The sequence below is a fragment of the Muscardinus avellanarius genome (genome assembly GCF_963383645.1).
Source record: "Muscardinus avellanarius genome assembly, chromosome: 3".
Classification (NCBI taxonomy): domain Eukaryota; kingdom Metazoa; phylum Chordata; class Mammalia; order Rodentia; family Gliridae; genus Muscardinus; species Muscardinus avellanarius.
The window spans coordinates 43911836-43935508 of record NC_137788.1 but is presented as its reverse complement, the minus strand read 5'-3'; the positions used below and the strand labels follow the sequence as shown (position 1 = coordinate 43935508).

The 23673-nt window shown below is 42.7% G+C and overlaps 1 protein-coding gene across 3 annotated transcripts in view; it reads left to right on the top strand.

Annotated features, from left to right (window-relative positions):
* Nucleotides 1–8092: 8092 nt before the first annotated feature.
* EPS15 (epidermal growth factor receptor pathway substrate 15) overlaps nucleotides 8093–23673 on the top strand; it is a gene marked incomplete at both ends in the record, with an annotated part of 144465 nt that continues 128884 nt past the window's right edge. For 2 of the 3 annotated variants that reach the window (XM_080690748.1, XM_080690747.1), the window contains one exon: nucleotides 8108–8140. In XM_080690748.1, coding sequence (XP_080546874.1) covers nucleotides 8108–8140 — 33 coding nt within the window. Of the gene's footprint in view, nucleotides 8141–23673 lie in introns of all 3 variants that reach the window. The other variant, XM_080690749.1, reaches the window with a different exon arrangement.

Genomic DNA, 23673 nt, shown 5'->3' with positions numbered 1-23673 from the left:
GCCCTGTCATTACAAATCTGGATAAATTCCTCTTCTGTACAATAAGATAAAAATAATTCCTACAGACTGGCCAGGTATGGTGGTGAACACTTGTAATTTTAGCATTTAGGAGGCTGAGACAGGAGGATCATGGTTCACGGACAATCTCAGCAACTTAGTGAGGCTCTTTTCAACTCCCTAAGACCCTGTTTCAAAATAAAGAATAAAAAAATAGGGCTGGTGGTGTAGCTTGGAGGTAGAATGCCCTGGGTTCCATCTCCAGTACCACATGAACACACATAAATCCCTATAGCATTTTTACGAAAATTAAACAATGTACACGAAAGCAGCAACTTTTGGCTATTACTGTGCAGATTTAAAGCATCAGACATAACTTTATGTACTTAGGAAACCTTCAAATTGCTGGGGCTGGCCTTGAACCTGTGATGCTCCTGTCTTAGTCTCCCAAGTACTGGGATTACATGTGTGTGCCTACTGCACTCAGCATTAGGGAACATCTATTCATCTTTCCAGTGTTGAGGATACATGTATTGGCTGCTCCAGGAACCCTTCCTTCTTCTAATTTATATATCTGCAAACTGACTTAGTAATTGGAGGGTTGGCTCAGGGGTATAGAGTTAAGTGGTGACTTCAAAGAATGTATGGTATAGCTATCACTTATTAAACATTAAGTTAAGGCTAGGCTCCATCCTATATCTTTATACATGATCTTTTGATTTTTTTTTGTACTAGGGCTTGAACCAGGGGTTTACATGTGTTAGGCAAGCACTCTACCAGTGAGCTATATACCCAGCCCTTATTTATTTGTTTGTTTGTTTGTTTAAACAAACACATTTTTGTGGTACTGGGGATTGAACCCAGGGGCTTTCTACCTCTGAGCTACACCCCCAGCCAAAATTCTTTATTTTGAAAAAAGGTCTCACTAAGTAACTGAGGCTGGCTGCGAACCTGCCATCTTCCTGTCTCAGCCTCCCAAGTACTGGGATTACAAGCATGTGCCATTACACCTGGGTCCCAGCCCTTATTTAATATTTTATTTTTGAGATAGGGTTTCACAAAATTGCTTAGGCTGTCTTAGAACTTGCAATCCTCCTGCCTCAGCTTCCTGAGTAGCTGGGATTTCAGGCATAAGCCATCATGCCTTGCGAACTATAGTTTATTTATTTATATGGTACTGGGAATTGAACACAGGGACATTCTACCTCAAACGGCATGCCCAGTTCTTTTTATTCTTTATTTTTGAAACAGGGTCTTGCTAAATTGCTGAGGTTGGTGTCAAACCTATGATCCTCCTGTTTCTATTTTATTTTATTTTATTTTTTGTGGTATTAGAGATAGAACCCAGGGGCATTCTACCTCTGAGCTATACCCCTAGCCCTATTTTATTCTTTATTTTGAAACAGGATCTCATTGAGTTGCAAAGGGCCTCACTAAATAGTAGTTGAGCATGCCCAGGAACTATGATTCTCCTGTCTCAGCCTCCCTAATGCAGGGATTACAAGCATGTACCACCATGCCTGGCTTTCTATTTTATTTTTTATTATAGACATGTGCCATGATCTCTGCCTTTTTACTTATTATTATTTTGGGGAGTACTGGAGGTTGAACTCAGAGTAATTCTACCTCCTAGTTATATACCCAGCCCTATTTCTCCCCCCAAGGAGGGTCTCTAAATTGCTGAGGGACTTTGCTAAGTAACTGAGGCTGGCCTTGAACTTGCAATCCTGTTTCAGCTTCCCAAGGACTGGGATTGTAGATATGCACCACCATTCCCAGCTTCTAATTTTTATGCCATCTCTCTGAAGTAGGTATTATCACCAGTGTACACATGAGGGATATGAGGCTTGGAGACCCAGAGACATTGTTTCCCTAGGAAATACAGGTAAATTCTTCTGTCTGCCCTATGCTGTTCATCCTTATTACAATGAATTAGATCCTCACATATCTTCCTTAGCTACATTTTATTCTCCTAAAATAGATCTGGAATGTGACCCAGTGCTTTGATGAGATCTGGGGCCCACATTTGCAAATTGTCATTGGTGTGTCATTAAAAAAATTCAACCTCAAAAGTTTTCAGCCTGTTTTGGAAGTTTGGCCTGTCATTCACATCCTTACATGCCTGCTTTCAACCCCCACTACATGTCAACTTATTAATTGAAACCAGATCCCATGAGTCCGGGGTGGGGGGGGGGAGCTACTACAAATTATTGGTGCTCTGGGAAGGACCTGGAGCAATTGCTGTACAATGATTCTAAGACAGTCTTACCCCTTTTTGGGGATCTGATTCTTCTATTTATTTTCTGATGCTGGAGATTGAACCCAGGGCCATTCAACCTCTGAGCTACATACTCACCTTTATTTTATTTTATTTTATTTTATTTTATTTTATTTTATTTTATTGGAACCAGGGTCTTGCTAGGTTGCTGAGCGCCTCAAAGAGTTGCTGAGGCTTGCTTCAAATCTGCAATCTTCCTGTCTCATCCTCCCAAGTACTGGGATTATAGGTATGTGCCACCACACGTGTTTCTATTTTTCTCTTTTTTCTTTCTTTTCTATTATTTTCTATTCTTTTTGCAGTACTGGAACATTCTACCTCTGAGCTACACTCCCAGACCTATTTTTTATTCTTTATTTTGAAACAGGGTCTCACTGAGTTGCAAAGGGCCTCACTAAGCAGCTGAGGCTGTCTGCGGACCATGATCCTCCTGTCTCAGCCTCCCAAATGCTGGGATTACAAGCGTGTGCCACCATGCACAGCTTCTATCTTTTTCTTAACTAAGATCCAAACCTGTTTGCAATGCCCCTCACTTAAACAAGTTATTTACAAAGTAAATATTTATTCCTTGATTTTCTTGTCTATGAAGTGGGAATGACGTGAAATAACTACACATGAGATTGTGTTCAGGTCAGTTCAACAGACTTTTATAATGTACCTGTTAGATATCAGGAGTTGTACTAGACACTATAAATACAAAAAACTTATAAATTGTGAAAAGCAGTACTGCATAAGTACAAAATATCTTTTTTCTTTCTTCCCCTGTAGCACTGGGGATTTAACCCAAAGCTTCATGCATACTAGGCAAATGTTCTATACTGAGTTACATCCCCAAACAGTTTTACTTTTTATTTTGAGACAGGGTCTTGCTAAGTTGCCCAGACTGGCCTTCAGATTGTGATCCTCCTGCCTCAGCCCCCCAGGTAGCTGGGATTACCACCATGCTCAGTCTGCTATGTGATTTTTGCATTTTTTTCTTTTTTATTTCAGTACTGGGGATGGAACCCAGGGACATCCTACCTCCAAATACACCCCCAGCCCTAGTTTTTATTATTTATTTGGAAGCAGGGTCTCACTGAGTTGCAGAGGGTCTCACTAAGTAGCTGAGGCTGTCCATGAACCCAGATCCTCCTGTCTCAGACTCCCAAATGCTGGGATTACAAGCGGGCGCCACCACGCTCGGCTGCTGCTGCTGCTACTGCTGCTGCTGCTGCTGCTGCTCCTCCTCCTCCTCCTCCTCCTCCTCCTCCTCCTCCTCTTCCTCCTCTTTCTCCTCCTTCTCCTTCTTTTTCTTTTCTTGGCAGTGCTGGTGATGGAACCCAGGGATATTGAGTTGCAACAGGCCTCACTTAGTAGCTGAAGCTGTCCGTAGACCATGATCCTCCTGTCTTAGCTGCCCAAATGCTGGTATTACAAGCATGCACCACCACACCCAGATTTTGCATTTTTTTATTTGTGTGCCTACAATTTTGGCACTTTTGCACGTTATTTCAAAGCAACACTAAGGCCATGTAACTAGTAGATGGTAGAACCAAGATTTGAACCTTGATGCTCCTAATGTCCGAGGCCTCTTTATTTCACTTCATTGCTTTGGTTATTATCTCTAACCTTGCAACATCACTTACCCTCTGTGATCCTGAGTTACCTCAGTCATTACAAGAGTGTAACTACTTCCGGTCAGAGTTGTTATGAAGCTCAAGCGTGTTAATGTCAAGTAGAAAACTCTGATAGAAATGTCAGTTATGGTTATAGCTGATAAATGTATCTAAGTAGAATAATTTAAAATTCTCCCTTAAGCTAAAAAGAATAACAGCAAAAAAGTGGCCAAGGAAGCCTTTCTTGAATAAATGGCTGCTCACAGACCTGCATGGCTTGCTCGTCAAGGCTGGAGCTTGTCAGAGGGGCTGAGTAGGAGCTCCTGGAGGCATTTCTGGTGATGATTTGTCTGTAGTGGAAAAAAATCTAAAAATTGAAATGGAGCTAACTGCATCCTGTATCTTGTTTTGTTGTCCTTCTTAGGGTATCAAATGGGGACTTCTGTGATGATGGTAACCGTTAGGGATCTGATAGATTTGTGGTTCCCATGGCAACTAGGTGTTGTCATAGACTCCACCATGACTGAGAAAAGAAGACAAATATATAGTGAGACTGGGCAATAGCTTTACTGAGTACCCAGCTACACTGTGAAGGAGATGTGGTGGTAAGTCAAGCCACTGATCTTCAATGATTTTATGAAGCTAACTCTTAAAAACAAGGCAGAGTGAGGAATGGTGGCATAGGCCTGTGATACCAGTACCTGGGAGGCTGAGACAGGAGGATCACAGGTTTGAGGACAGCCTCAGCAACTTAGCAAGACCCTCCCTGTCCTTGGAGGTAGAACTCTACCTGGGTTCATTCCCCAGTACCATAAACACACACACACACACACACACACACACACACACACACACACCCTACACACTTTCTCATGCTGCCACCCTCAAATAGAATAACCAACCCATTTCTCGAAATTCTCGTCTTCCAAAGCTCAGTTTATGTGCCACCTACTTCAAGAAGCCTTCTGGAAAACCCACACCTTACTTCCTAGTTGTTCTGGTGTGACATTTATTTTTTTTTTTTGCGGGTCTGGGGATGGAACCCAGGGGCATTTGACCTCTGAGCCACGCCCCCTGCCCAATTTTATTCTTTTTTTTTTTTTTTTTGAAACAAGGTCTCACTAAGTTGTGAAGGGCCTCACAGACAGCTGAGGCTGTCTGTGAACCACGATCCTCCTGTTTCAGCTTCCCGAATGCTGGGATTACAAGCGTGCGCCACCACACCCGGCTGGTGTGACATTTATTATACTCAGCTTTGTTTGTTGTGAGTTGGGCATGGTGGCACATGCCTGTAATCTCAGTACTTGGGAGGCTGAGACAGGAGGATCACAGGTTTGCAGCCAGCCTCAGAAACTTAGTGAGACTCACAGCAATCTAGCAAGACCCTGCTTCCAAACAAGAAATAAAATCAGGCTGGGGATGTAGCTCAGAGGTAGAATGCTTCTGGGACCAATACTACACACATGAAAGGAAATTATAGTATTTTTTATAGTGCTGGGGATTGAACTTAGGGGCATTCTACCTCTGAGCTGCTCCTCTAGCCCTATTTTAGTTTTTTTTTTTTTTTTTACAAACAGGGTCTCCCTAAGTTCCTAAGGCTGGCTGTGAACCTGTGATCCTCCTGTCTCAGTCTCCCAAGTACTGGGATTGCAAGTGTGCGCCACCACGCCCGGCTAGGTGTGTTATGTTTAATGTAGGCAGGAGTTAAGGCTTTCACGGAGCACATACTACAATGTTGGGGTCTGAGAATATGCAAATGTATAAGAAGCAGCTCTTTTCATTGAAGAGCTCCTACTCTAGAGGATGACATTCATTAGAGGGCTGATGATTTCATAAGGTAAAGAAGACATGTTAAAAGAAAAATGGGAGCAGGGTGTGGTGGCGCACGCTTGTAATCCCAGCGTTCGGGAGGCTGAGACAGGACTGTGGTTCGCTGACAGCCTAAGCTACTAAGTGAGGCCCTCTGCAACTCAGTGAGACCCTGTTTCAAAATAAAGACTAAAAAATAGGACTGGGGGTGTAGCTCAGAGGTAGAATGCCTCTGGGTTCCATCCCTGGTACCAAAATAAATAAATAAATAAATAAATAAATAAATAGGAAAATGTGTAACTCTGATTTGGGGAGAAGAGAAGGTACTTTGCAAAGGAAGCGATATTTGAGTTATTTCCAGAAAAAGGGAGAATTTGCTAGGTGGACTGTGGTAAAGTTAGGAATGCTTTAGGCCCCTAACAAGGCACAATGCACTTTAGTATTTCTCTCCCTTGGTGCCAGGGATGAACATGGGACTTTGTACCCGTTTTCTACCACTGAATCCTTTCTAGTGCTTTTTTTTTTTTTTTTTTTTAAAGAAAACATGAGCAATCCGAGTGCAACCAGCAGTAGGCCAGGGAGTGTTCTTTTCTCCTCCTCGAGGCTCTCAACCTTTTCAATATAATAGCAGATGGAAAGTTTTTGGAGTTAAATTGAACTACTAATCCAGCTATGTAATTGGCTCTATGATTTTAGGTAAGACTTATTTTTGTCTGTTTTCTCATTTGTATAATTATTTCTGTGTGTTTTTTTTTTTTTTTTTTTTTGTGTGGCACTTGGGGTGGAACCTCTGGGCTAAACTCCCAGACCAATTTTATATTTTTTATTTGGAAACAGGGTCTCACTAAGTTGCTGAGAACCTCACTAAGTTGCTGAGGCTAGCTTCGAACCTGTGCGATCCTCCTGTCTCAGACTCCCAAGCGCGGGGATTACAAGCGTGTGCCACCACGCCCGGCTTAATTATTTCTGTTTTGTTCCCTTCATTAATACAATTCAAAAGTTAAATGACTAGATCAGAGCTTGGCATATATAAAGTGCCACTATTAGCCGGGCATGGAGGCTCACACTTGTAATTCCAGGACTTGGGAGGCTGTGAATTACAGGTTTGAGGTCAGCCTCAGCGACTTTTGAGGTCCTCTGCAACTTAGTGAGACCCTGTTTAAAAATAAAGAATAGCGGGCGTGGTGGTGCGCACTTGGGAGGTGGAGGATCGCACAGGTTGGAAGCCAGCCGTGCTGGCTTAAGAGACCTTGAGAGACCTTGTTTCCAAATAAAAATATAAAATAGGTCTGGGAGTGTAGCCCGGAGAAGGGTTTCCAGGAGCCCCAGTACCACCAAAATAAATAAATAAATAAATAAATAAATAAATAAATAAAAGAAAAGAATAAAAATAGGACTGGGGTGTAGATTGGAGGTAGAATGCCCCTGAGTTCAATGCCACTATTATTTAGTATTATCTCATTTAGTCCTCACAAGCCACCTGGACTGTGGGTATAATTGTCTCTTCCCTTTTTGTGGTAGTGGGGGTTGAGCCCAGGGGCGTTCTTCCTCTAAGCTATATCGGCAGACCTTTTTATTTACTCTGTGTGTGTGTGTGTGTGTGTGTGTGTGTGTGTGTGTATGTATGTACGCGGGCGCGGGCCATGTATGTGTTTTACTGGGGATGGAAACCAGGGGTGTTAGACCTCTGAACTACCCCTCCAACCCTTTTATTATTTTTATTTTAATTTTATTTTTTGAGACAGAGTCGTACTAGGTTGCTGAGAGCCTAGCTAAATTGCTGAGGCTGGTGTTAAACCTGCGATTCTACTGTCTCAGTCTCCCAAGTACTGGGAGTACAGGGGAGTGCCACGGTGCCTGGTTTATTTTTTATTTTTATTTATTTATTCTTTGTGGTGCTGAAGTTTGAATCCTGGGGCATTCTACCCCTAGCTACACTCCCAGCCCTATTTTATTTTTTATTTGGAAACAGGGTCTCACTAAATTGCCGACAGCCTCGCTAAGTGCCCAGGCTGGCTTAAAACCCGCGATAAGGCTTCCTATCTCAGCCACCCAAGTCCTGGGGCTACAAGCGCGCGCTCGGGTTCATTCCGCCCGTTTTTCTGAAGGCAGCCCCAATCCAGGCGGGCTGGAGCCGCGCCCGTGCCCGCGCCCGTCCGCCCCGCAGCGTGGTCCGCGCCGGGTCTTCCGCGCGGGCGGGCTCCGGTCCGGGCGGATTCGCGCGCCGGGGTTTGCGCGCCGCCGCGCCCGCTCGGGCCGGGGGGCGGGGCCGCGGCGGGCGGGGCGGGGTGAGAGGGAAGTTGTGGAAGTTCGGGGAGACGCCCGCCGCCGCCGCCCGCGGCCTCGCCTCCGCCGCTCCCTCCGCCTCCTCCCCGCCCCGGCCCGTCCGCCCGGCCTTCCTGCCCCTGCCGTGCATGATGGAAACACCATGGCCGCGGCAGCCCCGCTCTCGCTGACACAGGTAACGCCGCCCGCCCGCCCCTCCCCCGCCGCGCCTGCCGCGTCCCGCCGCGCGGGAGCGGCCCCGGCGCCCCCCGAGCCCGCGGCCCCCCGCCCCTCCGTCCGGGAAGTGGCCCGGCCCGGCCGGCGCCCAGGTGCGCCCTGTGGAGCTCCGCCGAGCAGCCTCCCGGCCGCAGCGTGGCGTCCCCCGGCAGCCTCCCCGCGACCCCGCGGCGCCCCCGGCCCGGCAGTCCCCCCAGCATCCCGCCCGGGCGCCGGCCCCGGGGAGCCAGCCCCGCCCGGCCGCGCGCCCCGCTCCCCGACGCCGGTCCCCGGCCGGTCTTTTCCACCCAAGTTTACTTTCACTTCCAGCGGCGGTTGGGTGGGCGCCCAGCCGCTCCCGCCCGCGGCGACCAGGGAACCTTCCTCCAGCAGGTGCCACCAGGCTCGGTGCAGGGAACGAGCGCGGAGGTCACTTTGTCCTGGGAGAATCTTCAGGAAAACCTGTTGTCAGGCTCTTCCCTCTGGCTTTTGTTGCTTTCTTCAGAGCCCAGCCCTTGTGCTTCACAGAAAGCCCGCACACATCATTCACTCGAGGAGCCTGGTTCTTCCCTCTCTGTAAAGCCAATTCTAATCTTCCCATGATAGCCAGGATGACGAGGTGCCAGGCACCTGCCAGTCCCTCCCAGCGACTCCGACCACAACTCCTTCTCCCTCCCCTTGTCAGCCCTTTCTCTCCGAACCCAGCGGCCCTCAACTCCTTGGTCTGGGCCCACCCTAACCTTCCTGTCTGCCTTGTGCTATCTCCCTGTCATCTTGTCTCCTTGGCCTAGATTTGCCCGTGGTTCTAAGGCTTTAAGGCTGGGACAGACATTTGGGCAAAAGACTTCTGTGTTAGAATATAGAGGCTTTGCAGTGTTTTGCCTAGCACTCTAGGATAGAGTGAAAAAAATCCCCCAGGAACCAGGCTATCTACCCGAACACACACACACACACACACACACACACACACACACACACATTTATAGATGTGTGTCTCGGGTAAAAATAACTTCACTGTGCAGGAATTAAGAGTTTCTTAAGTAAAGTTTGTGTTCCAATTATTTACTATTGGTTATCCAAGTTATTTACTATTGGTTCTTCTGTGTTGACCAGCAAATAACAGGGAAGGAACCTTTAGCATGGAATGTAGTGGTTTAGTCTTGGTCACTAATCTATTTGGAAGGGTCCTTCAGAAACTTCAGTTTGAGGAATGGAAACATTGACTTTTGGGTGTTCACTTTCTACGCGTCTAGTTAGTGACTTGCATTAAACAAGATCCCTGTTGGCAGGCTGTTGTGTTTTGGCTCTGTTGGCTGATTCTGGCAGGAGTTTTTCTCTCTTGAAGATTTTGTTCTCTTGAAGGCTTCTGTAGAGTGAGTTGCTTCTCAGTTGTGTGCATACTTTATTTTCTCCTAGGGGAAAACTATGTTTTTAGTTTCTGTTTACTATCATTCATCTTTGGAGATTTGCTTCTGGCTCTGTCAATTTTATAGTAACTTAAATAATTTGCATATGTTCTTGTGGTTATATACTTAGGTACACAGAATAAATACTGAATCAGTAGTAGGGATTAGCCCTCAGTGTCTCATAGTTGAAAGAACGTATATTGGTAATTAATCAAATAAGTCAATTAAAAATCTTTGCTTTTAAGACACTTAGTGGCATTAGGACTCTATTGTAAAGGCACAAAAAGACATTCGCCAGTTAGATTTATTTGTTTATTGTGTACTGGAACTTGAACCAACCAGGACCATTTTACCTCCAAGCTATAACCCCAGCTCTGTTTTATTTTTTATTTTGAAACAGGGTCTTGCTAAGTTGCTGAGGCTACCTCCCCCCCCCCCCCAGTACTGGCAATTGAACCTAGGGGCATTCTACCTCCAAACTACACCCCCAGCTCTGTTTTTTATTCTTTATTTTGAAACAAGGTATCACTGAGTTGCAGAGGGCCTCACTAAGTAGCTGAGGCTGGCCACAAACCTGGGATCCTCCTGTCTCAACCTCCCAAGTACTATTATTAGTGTGCACCACTACACCTGACTTGAGGCTGACTTTGAACCTTCGATCCACTTGTCTCCTCTTTCAGCCTCTCAAGTACTGTAATTACAGGCATGTGCCACTGTGCCTGGCTTAGCAGATTTTTTTTTTTTTTTTGCCTGGCATTCTTACTTTTTTTTATTTTTATTTTTTTTTTTTTACTATGAAAAGCAGTACATGTCTTTTGCAATAGCTGGGACCCAAATACCTAGTTTCAGTAAGTTTTGTCTTCCTTCTGGAGGCAGAGGTCCATAGCTTCTCTTTCAGAAGGTAGGTGCTCCCGTTTCATGTGGACCCTCCTACTCTGTGCAGAGGAGCATGGTGGCCATGAGGGCTGATGGTTTCCAGAACATGCAACATGTAGTCCCACCCTGGCTATGCAGGGCTCCCTCTGATACCTCCCATACCCTTTTGCCACTTAGCATATTCTCCAGGCTTCTCAATCATGTGTGGCAGGTGCAGTCAGTCTACTTTGGGGGATTCCCTCAAAAACTCAAGGTGGACTGAACTGGATCTGTCTGACCCACCAATTTCTACTTTTGGGGCAATTTCTTCAGAAAATCAAAGTGGGTTGAATCTGGTCTCTGTCTCTCCAAAATAATAGCCTCTACCTCTGCTGCTGGCACTAGTGCTCATGGCTCTTAGCAGATATTTTTAAAGTACCTGTTATGTGCAAGGTACTGTCCCAGTATTGTCTTTATAAGTTTTTTTTTAACCTTTCAATTAAAAATAAACACAGTATGAGAGAAAATGTGAAAAGTGTTTTGGTTTATGCTTTTCTTCCTATTTCTCTGCCTCCCAACCAATTCTCCAACTCCCCCCACACCGAAATAAATCATTGAAATGATCATATTCTAGCTTCTAGAGATGATAGACTACTAGATTCATGAAACCTTAGTTCTAGTACCAGCCTTGCCAATAGCTAGCATTATGGCATTGGGTTATGTCTCCAGGCCTTAGCTACTGTGCTTTCTCTTCTATTCTCTTTTTTTCTTTTTTCTGTACTGGAGGTTGCACCAAGGAGTATTCTACCTCAGAGCTACATCTCCAGCCCTATTTTATTTTTTATTTTGAAACAGGGTCTTGCTGGGTTGCTGAGACTGTCCTCAAACTTGATGGTCCTACTGTCTCAGCCTCCCAAGTACTGGGATTATAGGTGTGTGCCACTGCACAAGGCTTCTTTCTACTATTTTTTCTTTTACAATGCTGGTGGTCAAAACCAGGGCCTCAGCCAGGCTGGTGGCACATGTTTGTAATCCCAGCTTTCGTGAGGCTGAGACCAGAGGATTCCAGTTTGCGGGCAGCCTCAGCTACTTAGTGAGGCCCTCTACAACTTACTGAGGCCCTGTTTCAAAATAAAGAATAAAAAACAGGGCAGGGGGTGTAGCTCAGAGGTTGAATGTCCCTGGGTTCCATCCCCAGACCTGCACACAAACAAAAAACACCAGGGCCTTGCCAGGCATGGTGGTGCATACTTGTAATCCGTACTTGGGAGACTGAGTCAGGAGAATCACAGGTTCAAAGCCAGCCTCAGTAGTTTAGTGAGGCCCTCCACAACTTAGTTAGGCCCTGTTTCCAAATAAAATATTAAAAAATAAGCCTGGGGATGTAACTTGGAGGTAGAAGGTCCCTGGGTTTCATCCCCAGTACCACCAAAAAACACCAAAAAAAACCAAAACTGGGGCCTTATGTGCACCAGGCAAGCACTCTACCTACCAATGAACTACATCCCCTGTCCTTCTGCCTGCCTGCCTGCCTGCCTGCCTGCCTTTCTTTCTTCCTTCCTTTGAATGGAAGCCAGGGGCCTTCTACCTCTGGGCTATGCCCTCAGCCCTATTTTATTTGAAAACAGGGTCTTGCTAGTTTGCTGAGAGCCTCACTAAGTTGTTGAGGCTGGTTTCAAATCTGCAACCCTTCTGTCTTAGCCTCCCAAACACTAGGATTATAGGCATGTACCACCATGCCTGCCTGCCCTTCAGTTTTTTAAACTTTGAAATTAATTAAACAAATATTCGTTGAGCAATCACTGTGTGCTAGAAATTATTCTAGTTACTGAGGATGTAGTAATGATCAAAATAGGTAAATATGGGGCTGGGCACGGTGGCACATGCTCTTGTAATCCCAGCATTTGGGAGGCTGAGACAGGAGGATTGTGGGCTCAAGGTCAGCCTCAGCTACTTAGACCCTTTGCAACTTAGTGAGACCTGTTTCAAAATAAAGAATGAAAAATAGGGCTGGGGGTGTAGCTCAGAGGTAGACTGCTCTGGGTTCCACGCCCAGTACCACACACACACACACACACACACACACACACACACACACACAGTAATTATTGGAGATGACAAAAATAGGGTAGTTTGAATTAGCTGATCAAAGGATCTTTCCAATTCTAGCATTCTGGTTGCCTTTTTTTTTTTTTTTTTCTTTTGATACTGGGAATTGAACCTAGGGCACACTTCCAGTTCTTTTTCTTTTCTTTCTTTTTTTTTTTTTTTGGTGCTGGGGATGGAACCCAGGGCCATCCTACCTCTACACTCCCAGCGCTACTTTATTCTTTATTTTGAAGCCGGGTCTCATTAAATTGTGGAGGGCCTCACAAGTTTCTGAGCCTGGCCAAGAACCTGTGATTCTCCTAACTCAGCTTCCCAAGAACTAGGACTAAAAGTGTGTGCCACCATGCCCAGCTGTTTTTTTTTTAACTTTTTCTTTTGAAATAAGTTATTGCTAAATTGCTGAGGGTGGCCTCAAACCTGCAATCCTCCTGTCTCAGTCTCTCAAATATTGGGATTATAGGCGTGTGCCACTGTGCCTGGCATAATGTTCTGTTTCTTAGATCATCTCCATTGATTTGTAGGCTTTCTCAAGGTATTTTATTTTTGTGGCACTTGGTTGAACCCAGGGGCATTCTACTTCCAGCTACACCTCCAGCTCTTATGTTTTATTTGGAAACAGGGTCTCACTAGATTGATGAGTGTCTCAGTACTGGCTGAGGCTGTTCTCGAACCTGCGATCCTTCTGTCTCAGCCTCCCAAGTACTGGGATAACAGGTGTGCACCACCCAGCCTGGCTGTCAGGGTACTTTAGTACAGCATAAACTTAGTGTTTTCTAATTTTAGTTGTTTTTGCTAGATGTATTTTTTTTCTTGTTAATAAGTAAAAGTTGAGGGAGAACGGTGCTGATTTTTGCTTAAGGAAATCTTTGCTACCTTGAGAGAGATCTAGCCATTCCTGGAATGGCTTGGCATGTTCAGTACTTGGGAGGGGTTGCTGTAGTTAATGTTAATTAGGAACAGTTGGGTTTGTCCAATGGCAAGCCTCCCAGGAATAATCTGAGTGCATTGATTTCTTCATTTTCACTATTTGCTGATAGAAAGCTAGTAGCAGACTAAGATGTAGTAGAAAGATTCCTTTAAAGTGAATTCTTGTTCCGAATATCTGCTATGTCTGGTAGCCTCAATTTAAGGCTCATACTTGCTTTTCAAGGAATATAAAAGTATTTCATGAATTTTTTGTTAGTTTTAGGCTTAATTGCATTATAACTCTGGAAACGAAAAGCAAGAAAATGGTCTGACAGATCTGGTAACTTCAAGAATTGCTAGAAAATTATCAATTAAAAGAGCTGGATGTGGTGGCACCGGCCTGTAACCCCAGTACTTGGGAGGCTACATACGGAGATTCAGGTTCAAGGCTCTGTTTCAAAATAAAAAGTTACAAAAGGGTTGGAAAGAGCGATATAGCTCAGAGATAGAACACTCCTTGCTTCCATCTCCAGTAACAAACAAACATGGCCCTACCTCAAAAACAAAAACTCTGAAAAGGCAGTGTGTTAGACAACCCGTACACTGGAATTTAATTTTAAAACACCTGAATCCTCATCAACAAGGTATGCCTTCATTAAAAAGTGTGTTTATTAGGAGCTTTTAAGTCTGAGGAATGTTATAATTGGAAATCCGTATTACAGTAAAGGGTAAAAATTCTACTTAGGCAAATAATTTAGTTAAGCTTGCAAAGAAAAGACTAGAAGAAACAATACCATGGTTTTATAATTATATATATATATATATATAATTTTTTTTTTTGGTGGTATTGGGGATGGAACTCTTTTACCTCTGGGCTATACTCCCAGACCTATTTTATATTTTTATTTGGAAACAGGGTCTCTTAAGCCAGCGAGGCTGGCTTCGAACCTGTGTGATCCTCCTGTCTCCACCTCCCAAGCACAGGGATTACAAGTGTGCGCTACCACACCTGGCCTTATGGTTATAACTTTTTAAATCTTGTTTTTAATGGCAAGCATGCATTCCTCTGTATTCAGCTGATTTATCACTTCTATATGACAATGTTTTTGAAAATGTACTACTTTTTTTGTGTTACTGGGAATGGAATCCAATGGACTTCTACCTTCAAGCTCTGCCCCAGCCTTATTTCATTTTTTTAATTTGGAGGCTGGCTTTGGACCTGTGATCCTCCTGTCTCAGCATCCTAAGTACAGAGATTCTAGGTATGTACCACCACACCTGGCTGTAAATTTACTAATTTAAATTGAGAACAGTAAGCCAGGTGTAGTGGTACACGTTTGTAATCCCAGTACTTAGGAGGCTGAGATGGGAGGATCGCAGGTTTGAGGCCAGCCTCAACTTCTTAGACCCTCTGCAACTTAGTGACACTCTGTTTCAAAAAATGAAGAAGAAAAAATAGGGCTGGGGGTATAGCTTGGAGGTATAATGCCCTTGGTTCAATATTCAGTACTGCAAAAATAAATAACCATTAAACTAAAAGTTTGTAGCTGGGCGTGGTGGCGCACACTTGTAATTCTAGCATTCTGGAGGCTGAGACCAGAAGATTGTGTTTCACGGAGAGCCACAGCTATTTAGGCCTTCCGTAACTTAGTGAGACGACCCTGTTTCAAAATAAAGAATAAAAAGTAGGGCAGGGGGTATAGCTTGGAGGCCGACTGCCCCTGGGTTCCATCCCCAGACTTGAAAAAAAAAAGTTTTTATTCCAAGATTGTGTCTACATTTAATTTTGTGTGTGTGATGCTGGAGACTGAACCCAGGGCTTCATACTTGCTAGGTAAGTAGTCCATCATGAGTGTCTCCAGCCCTTAGATTTTATTTTAAACATTCTCAACTTTGGGTTTAGGGAAATTGGTCAGAGGAATGATAATAATTATCATAATTGGTTTTGAGAATTCAGAAGGCTAATTTATAATTTCACGAGCTGCTTTATAATTTACAAAGCATTTTGTGCTCTTTTATTTGATCTTTATAATAACCAATGAACTAAGCTGTTACTATCGTCATGTCAAATTGGAGAATACTGAGGCTTAGAATTTAGGACTAAGTTTAAAAGTTAGAAAAAAAGCCAGCATGAATCCATGTTTTAAAAAATATCAAGCAGCTGGGTGTAGTGGTGTACGCCTGTAATCCCAGTACTTTGGAGGCTAAGACAGGATTGCAAGTTTGAGGCTAGTCTCAGCAATTTAGTGAGACTTGTAGGAACCTTGTAAGATTCTGTTTAAAACACACACACACACACACACACACACACACACACACACACACACACAGCCACCCAAGCTGGGCGTGATGACTCACGCTTGTAATCCCAGTATTTGGGAGGCTGAGACGAGAGGATCCGGGTTTATGGCCAACCTCAGCTACTTGGGCACTTTGCAACTTAGTGAGACCCTATTTTAAAATAAAAAGAATAAAAACATAGGTCTGTGGGTGTAACTCGAAAGTAGAATGCCCCTGGGCTCAATGTTCAATTCCCCAGTACCGCAAAAAAAAAAAAAAAAAAAAAAAAATATATATATATATATATATATATATATATATATATATATATATATATATATATCTGGATGTGGTTGTACGCTCCTATAATCCCAGTACTGGGAGGCAGAGATAGGAGGATCTCAGGTTTGAGGACAGCCTTAGTAAAGTAGTGACTTTCAGCAACCTAGCAAGAGCCCATTTCAAACAAAAAATAAAAAATCAGGTTGGGAATGTAGCTTAGAAGTAGAATATCCCTGAGTTCAGTCCCCAGTACCACAAAAACAAGTAAGTAAAACAAAACATAAATTTTAAAAATAGCTAGGTGTAGTGACACATGCCCGTAATCCCAGTATTTGGGAAGCTGAGACAGGAGGATTGCAGGTTTGAGGCCAGCCTCAGCAATTTAGCAAGACCCTGTTTCAAAATAAAAAATAAAAAGGTCTGGGGATTTTTCTCAAGAGGTAAAATGTCCTTAGATTTGATCCCTAGTACCAAAAATAAATGAATAAAATAAATGAATAAGCAAATTAAAAATATTTGGGCATGGTGGCACACCTTTAATTCAAATACTTGGTAGGCTGAGATGAGGATTGCAGGTTTTGAGGCCAGCCTTCACAATTTAGTGAGACCCTGTTTCAAAATAGAAAATAAAATAGGGCTGGAGTATAGCTCAGAGGTAGAATACGCCTATAATCCCTAGTGCCCACCCACCAAATGAACTGGAATTGTGATTAAAAAAATAAAGGATTGATTTTAGTGCTGGACTTGTAGCTCAGTCAATTTAGTAGAACTTAGGCTTAGCACATCCAAGGGCCTGGGTTTGATCCCCAGCACAAAAACAAAACAAAACAAAATCATTGTTATGTGGTGGAAATATAGGAAGAAAATAAGCCTCATTTTCTGTCCCTTTAAAATGGGAATTTTTCAAAGGGAATTTAATTATACCAGTAGTTTCCATCTTAAGTGATCAAGCTGTTTATTCCTTGTTACAGCTATAGTAAAAATACACATTTGGGCATTAACATCCTTGGTTTTTTTGGGGGGAGGGGACAAGTTTGTGAACTGCAGTGCTTTATAGTTTTTTTCTTTTTTTATTGAAAATAAATGGTAAACCGGGCGTGGTGGTGCACACTTGTAATCCCAGCATTCGGGAGGCTGAGACCTGGAGGATCGCGGTTCTCGGACAGTCAGCTACTTAGTGAGGCCCTCCGCAACTCAGTGAGACCCTGTTTCAAAATAAAGAATAAAAAATAAGGCAGGGGGTGTAGCTCAGAGGTCAAATGCCCCTGGGTTCCATCCCCAGATCTGCCAAAAAAAAAAAAAAAAAGAAAAAAAAAAGAAAATAAATGGTATACATTTAAACTGTACTTGGTGCCCTTAGTTTTTTTCTTTTTTTGATCATGGTTTCTCAGCATTGGGACTGTTGACATATGTCAGATAATTCTTTGTTGTGAGCGACTGTTCTGTACATGGTGGGATATTTTGCAGCATCCTTATCCAGGTAATTCTAGCAGCATTTTCCCCTGTTGTCACAATCAAGAGTACCTCCAGACATTGCCACATCTTTTCCTGGGGGATAAAATCATCTCTAAATCTGTTATGTGCCATGGATGACTTGCTGTGACCAGATTTCTTCCTTCTTTTCCTTCCTCCCTTTCTTCCTTCCAAAAGAATATATATATATATATATATATATATATGTATATATATATGTATATATGTATATATATTCGTATCATATTGTGTGTGGGGGCACTGGGGATTGAACCCAGAGGCATCTGAGTTATACCCTTAGTCCTGTTTTATTTTTATTTTGAAACAGGGTCTCACTGAGTTGCTGAAGTTGTCCTTGAACCTGTCTTAGCCTCCCAAGTGCTGGGATTATAGGCATGTGCCATTGTTTCCATTTTGTACACAGATTTTTTGAGTTTAAAAGTATTTTAATAAACAAAAAAACTTTAATAAGGCAACCGAAATTATGAATTTAATTTTGTGTGTGCTTTCTCAGGCTTTCTTAGTATGGTCTTATTTTAGTTGTGGAACAATTCTGTCTAGAGGGCTAAGTATTAATGTACCGGTTCTAAAAAGAAGCCATTCTTATGCCAAAGTTAAAAAGGAAGAGAACTGATGTTTCTTGGAATTTCTAGTATGTACTAGATAGTTCAGGTCATTTATACATGTCATTCCACTTACCCTTTGCCACCTTTCTACAAGTAGAAATTAATCTTCCTTTTTTTTTTTTTTTGCAGTACTGAGGATTGAACCCAGGGGCATTCTACCTCTGAGCTACACTCCTACTCCTATTTTTTATTCTTTATTTTGAACTAGGGTCTCACTAAATTGCAGAAGTTCTTACTAAGTAATTAAGGCTAGCTGCAAACCTGCAATCTTCCTGTCTTAGCCTCCCAAGTTTTGGAATTATGTGTGTGTCACCACACCCAGCTTAATTTTCTGTATTTGTTGCTCAAGGTTGCATGGAGTGGTAGAATTGAATGTGAACCCTGGCACATTTTGTTTTTCCCAAGGCACATTTCCTGTCCTGCTTCTTGTAAACAATCATTGATAATATTTCAGTCAAATTTAGAAATGAAAATGAGCATACAAATGAGATTGCATTCTTCTACTGATATGTGAGGGAAACGATATTCAGAAAGTGGTGTGTGTGTGTGTATGGGGGAGATCATCAAAATGGGATATTAAGCCGGGCGTGGTGGCGCATGCTTGTAATCCCCGCGCTTGGGAGGCTGAGACAGGAGGATCGCACAGGTTCGAAGGCAGCCTCAGCTACTTAGTGAGGCTCTCAGCAACTTATTGAGACCCTGTTTCCAAAAAAATATAAAATGGGTCTGGGAGTATAGCCCAGAGGTAGAAAGCCTCTGGGTTCCACCCCCAGTACCACACACACACACAAAAAGGATATTAATAAGGAATACTTAGTGCTTATTGTGTGTCAAGCACAGTTTCTGGTAATTCTTACAGTCTGGTGAAATTTCCAGTAATCTTTACAATATGATAATATAATAATCTATAACATCCCTATTTTACAAAAAGAAAAGGGAGGCACAGGAATAAAGCAATTAGTTCAAGGTCATACGTATTGCTGTCCAGTGGTAGTGCCAGGATTCTAACCCTGATCCCTGATAATCTAGCCCACTCAGAGATGAGTTGAACGAGTCTGAGTTTTTGTCTTGTTTTTGCCCAGGCTGCTCTCAAACTTCTGAGAGTCATCCTCCTGTCTTATACATCACTTGGTGTATTTCCTCCATATTCCACGCCACTCCCCGTTTCTCACACATGATGGTGTGCTTGGTAGTAATACCTTTCATGTATGGACATGACATTGCTTTCTATAACCTGGCTCCTTCCTCTGTAAAATAAAAATAAGAAAAAATCCAGTTAGGGTTGTTGAACAGAACAAGTGAAGTAAATCAGGTGCAGTGCTTAGTCAGCAGCCACCACATAGTAAATGCCTTTCTACAAATAGAAATTAATCTTCTATTGTAAATAACCTTTGATACACCACTTGATGAATCTTTTCTGTAAAATAATGTGTGGACACTGGGCGTGGTGGCACAGCTTGTAATCCCCATGCTTGGGAGGCTGAGACAGGAGGATTGCGCAGGTTCGAAGCCAGCCTCAGCTGGCTTAAGAGACCCAGTTTCCAAATAAAATATAAAATAGGTCTGAGAGTGTAGCCCGGAGGTAGAAAGCTCCTGGGTTTCATCCCCAGTACCACCACCCCCCAAAAAAAAAAAAAAAAAAATGTGGTGTTCTTTCGTACAATTGAATTTTTTTCATGTATACTTTTGAGTTTTGAAATCAAATGAGTAATTTATTTAGTTCATATTTTTTGTTTTTGGGGTTTTTTTTTTGGTGGTACTGGGGAGGAACCCACAGGCTTTCTACCTCCGGGATATCCTCCCAGACCTATTTTATATTTTATTTGGAAACAGGTTCTCACTAAGTTGCTGAGAGCCTCACTAAGTAGCTGAGGCTGGCTTCAAACCTCTGTGATCCTCCTGTCTCAGCCTCCCAAGCGCGGGGATTATAAGCGTGCGCCACCACACCCGGCTATTTAGTTCATATTTTTAAGATGTGTGTGTGTGTGTGTGTGTGTGTGTGTGTGTGTGTGTGTGTTACTGGGAATGAAACCCAGGAGCTTTCTATTTCTGGGCTACATTCCCAGACCTATCTTATATTTTATTTGGAAACAGGGTCTCACTAAGCTGCTGAAAGCCTCACTAAGTAGTTGAAGCTGGCTTTGAGCCTGTGGGATCCTCCTGTCTCAGCCTCCAAAGTACTGGAATTACAATGGTACGCCACCACGACCGGCTTATTTATTTATTTATTTATTTATTTAATTTTTGTAGTGCAGGAGATGGAACCCAGGGGCATTCTACCTCCCAGCTACACCCCCAGCCCGATTTTTTATTCTTTATTTTGAAACAGGGTCTCACTGAGTTGCAAATGGCCTCACTAGGTAGCTGAAGCTATCCACAAACTGAGGCTGGCCCTGAACCTGTGAGCCTCCTGTCTTAGCCTCCTTAGTACTGGGATTACAAGTTTACAAGTGTGCACCATCATGCCTGGCCTAAATATACTATTTTGAAAGAATTAGGTGAACATATCTAATTTGGTTGTAGAGGCAGGCCATTTATAGTTTGTTAAAGTTCACTTACTGCCATCCTCCTGTCCCAGCCTCCCAAATGCTGGCATTACAAGCGTGCACCACCATGCCCAGCTGTGCTAGGCTTTTAAGATCTTGAATTACAGATAGTAGCAATAATTAGATAGATTGAACAGTAACATCAAATATACTATTTTTAAATTTTTTGCCATATTGAGGATTGAACCTAGGGGCATTCTGCCTCCAAGCTACACCTCCAGCCCTATTTTTAAATTTATTTTGAAACAGAGTCTCACTAAGTTGTGGAAGGCCTCACTAAGTAGCTGAGGCTGGCTCTGAACCCGTGAGCCTCCTGTCTCAGCCTCCCTAGTACTGGGATTACAAGTTTACAAGCGTGCACCACCATGCCTGGCCTAAATATACTATTTTGAAAGAATTAGGTGAACATATCTAATTTGGTTGTAGAGGCAGGCCATTTATAGTTTGTTAAAGTTCACTTACTGGAAATTAGCATTGAAAGTTTTGAGCCTGAAGAAGATTAAAATATTTTAGTTTGCATACAGTTTTCATCCTTTTGAGTGTGTTTCTTTCATTCTTAGTCTGTTCTCTACATTCTGTTCTCCCTCTCCTCCTTTTTTTTTTTTTTTTTGGCACACTTTTATACATGGCCTTGTAATCTGGGGGTGGATTCTGGACCATCTGGCCCTTTTAAACAGTTCAAAAACTTAACTCTATTGACTGTGCTTTGAGCTGTACTTGCTTGAAATGTCCTGATTTGTCTCTTTGTGCTTGGCAAGTTTTCTTCTTGTATAAAACAGCTCTTAATGACCAATTCCTTCCTTAGCTCAGAAGTGTGTGTGTGTGTGTGTGTGTGTGTGTGTGTGTGTGTGTGTGTGTTTATACTAGGGATGGAACCCAGGAGCGTTCTACCTCTAAGCTATACCCTCTAGCCTGATTTTACTATTTTTGAAATGGTCTTCCTAAGTTGCTGAGGCTGGCCATGGAACCTGCAATCCTCCTGTTTAGCCTCCCAAGTACTGGAATTGTACGTGTGCTCCACTGTGCCCAGCTAGCCCAGGACGTCTGGCAGTACCTGTATTCATAGATTGAGTTGGGCAAATTTAGCAGGAGGAACCTGCGATCCTCCTGTTACTGCCTTCCAAATACTGGTATTAAAGGTGTGTGCTACTATACTTGGCTCAGTTCAGGTGTTTTGGTTTTGTTTTGTGGTACTTGTGATTGAACCCAGGGCTTCTACATCCACACCATACCTCAGCCCTATCTTTTCTTTCCCTTTCTTTCCTTCCTTCCTTCCTTCCTTCTTCCCTCCCTCCCTCCCTTCCTCCTTCTTTCTTTCTTTCTTTCTTTCTTTCTTTCTTTCTTTCTTTCTTTCTTTCTTTCTTTCTTTCTTTCTTTCTTTCTTTCTTTCTTTCTTTCTTTCTTTCGCAGTACTAGGGATTGAACCCAGGGGAATTCTACCTTGAAGCTACACCCCCAGCCCTATTTTTTATTCTTTTTTTTTTTTTTTTTTGAACAGGGTCTCACTAAGTTGCAGAGGGCTTTGCTAACTAGCTTGAACCTGTGAACCTCCTGTTTCAGCCTCCCAAGTACAAATGTTTGCTACCATGCCTGGTTTTATTCTTTATTTTGAAACAGGATCTCACTGTTTCAAAGGTCCTCACAAGTGTCTGAGGCTGCCCGCCAACCTGTGTTCCTCCTGTCTCAGCCTCCCAAGTACTGGATTACAAGCATGTGCCACCATTCTTGGCTACAATTCAGTATTTTTTAATTTGTTCGTAAGTATCTCCAAACATCACCTCTGTCAGTTTTAGAGCATTATTATCACCTTCAAAAGAAGCCCTTATACCCCTCAGTTATCATCCTTCTGTCTCTCATTTTCCCTTATCTGTAAGCAACTACTTCTATCTCTGTAGATTTCCTTATTCTGGTCTTTTTATGAATAGAATGAAATAATATATTGACTTTTGTTACTGGCTTCTTTGGCTTAGCATAATGTTTTTAAGATTCATCAAAGTTGTAGCAAGTGTGAATAATTTTCTTTATAGCTCAGTAGTTTCCCATTTATGGTTATACCACAGTTTATCCATTTATCCATTGATATTTGGGATGCTTCCATCTTTTGGTTATGATGGCTATAAATGTTTTATGTACAAGTCCTTGTGCAGGCTGGTTTCATTTCTCCTGGGTATATACCTGGTCACGTAGAAACTATGTTTAACCAATTGAGGAACTACTGATAGTTTTCTAATGGCACCATTTTATATTCCTACCAACAGAGAATGAGAGTGAGGATTTCTCCACATATACTCCAGTGATTGTTATTATTTGGCTTTTTTTTTTTTTTTTTTTTTTTTTTTTTGCGGTACTGGGGATGGAACCCAGGGGCATTCTACCTCCGAGCTACACCCCATCCCTATTTTTTATTTTTATTTTGAAACAGGGTCTCACTGAGTTACAAAGGGCCTTACTAAGTAGCTGAGGCTGTCTGGGAACTGTGATCCTCCTGTCTCAGCCTCCCAAATACTGGGATTATAAGCCTGTATCACCACACCCAGCTATTATTTGACTTTTATTTATTTTTTTATTGTGCTAGGGATTGAGCCTGGGGCATTTTGCCTCCAAGTTATAACCATAGCCCTATTTTTTTTTTTTTTTTAATTTGGAAACAGGGTCTCACCTGGTTGCTGAGGGCCTTACTAAGTTACTGAGGCTGGCCATGAACCTGTGATCCTCCTGTTTTAGCCTCCCAAGTATTGGGTCTACAGGCGTGCGCCACCATGTTGCTCTGTTATTCTTTCTGATGCTATTGTGAATGAAATTGATTTCTTAATTGCATTTTAAGGTTCATTACAATTGTGTAAAGATGATTAATTTTTGTGTACTGATCTTATACAAACTTGTTGAGTTTGTATATTAGTTCTAATAGATTCTTACTGTTTTATTTATATAATATGTCCTCTGAAAATACACTTTTACCTCCTCTTATCCAATCTGGATGCCATTTATTTCTTGTCCAAATTTCTTGCATATACCTTGCATTACAATAAT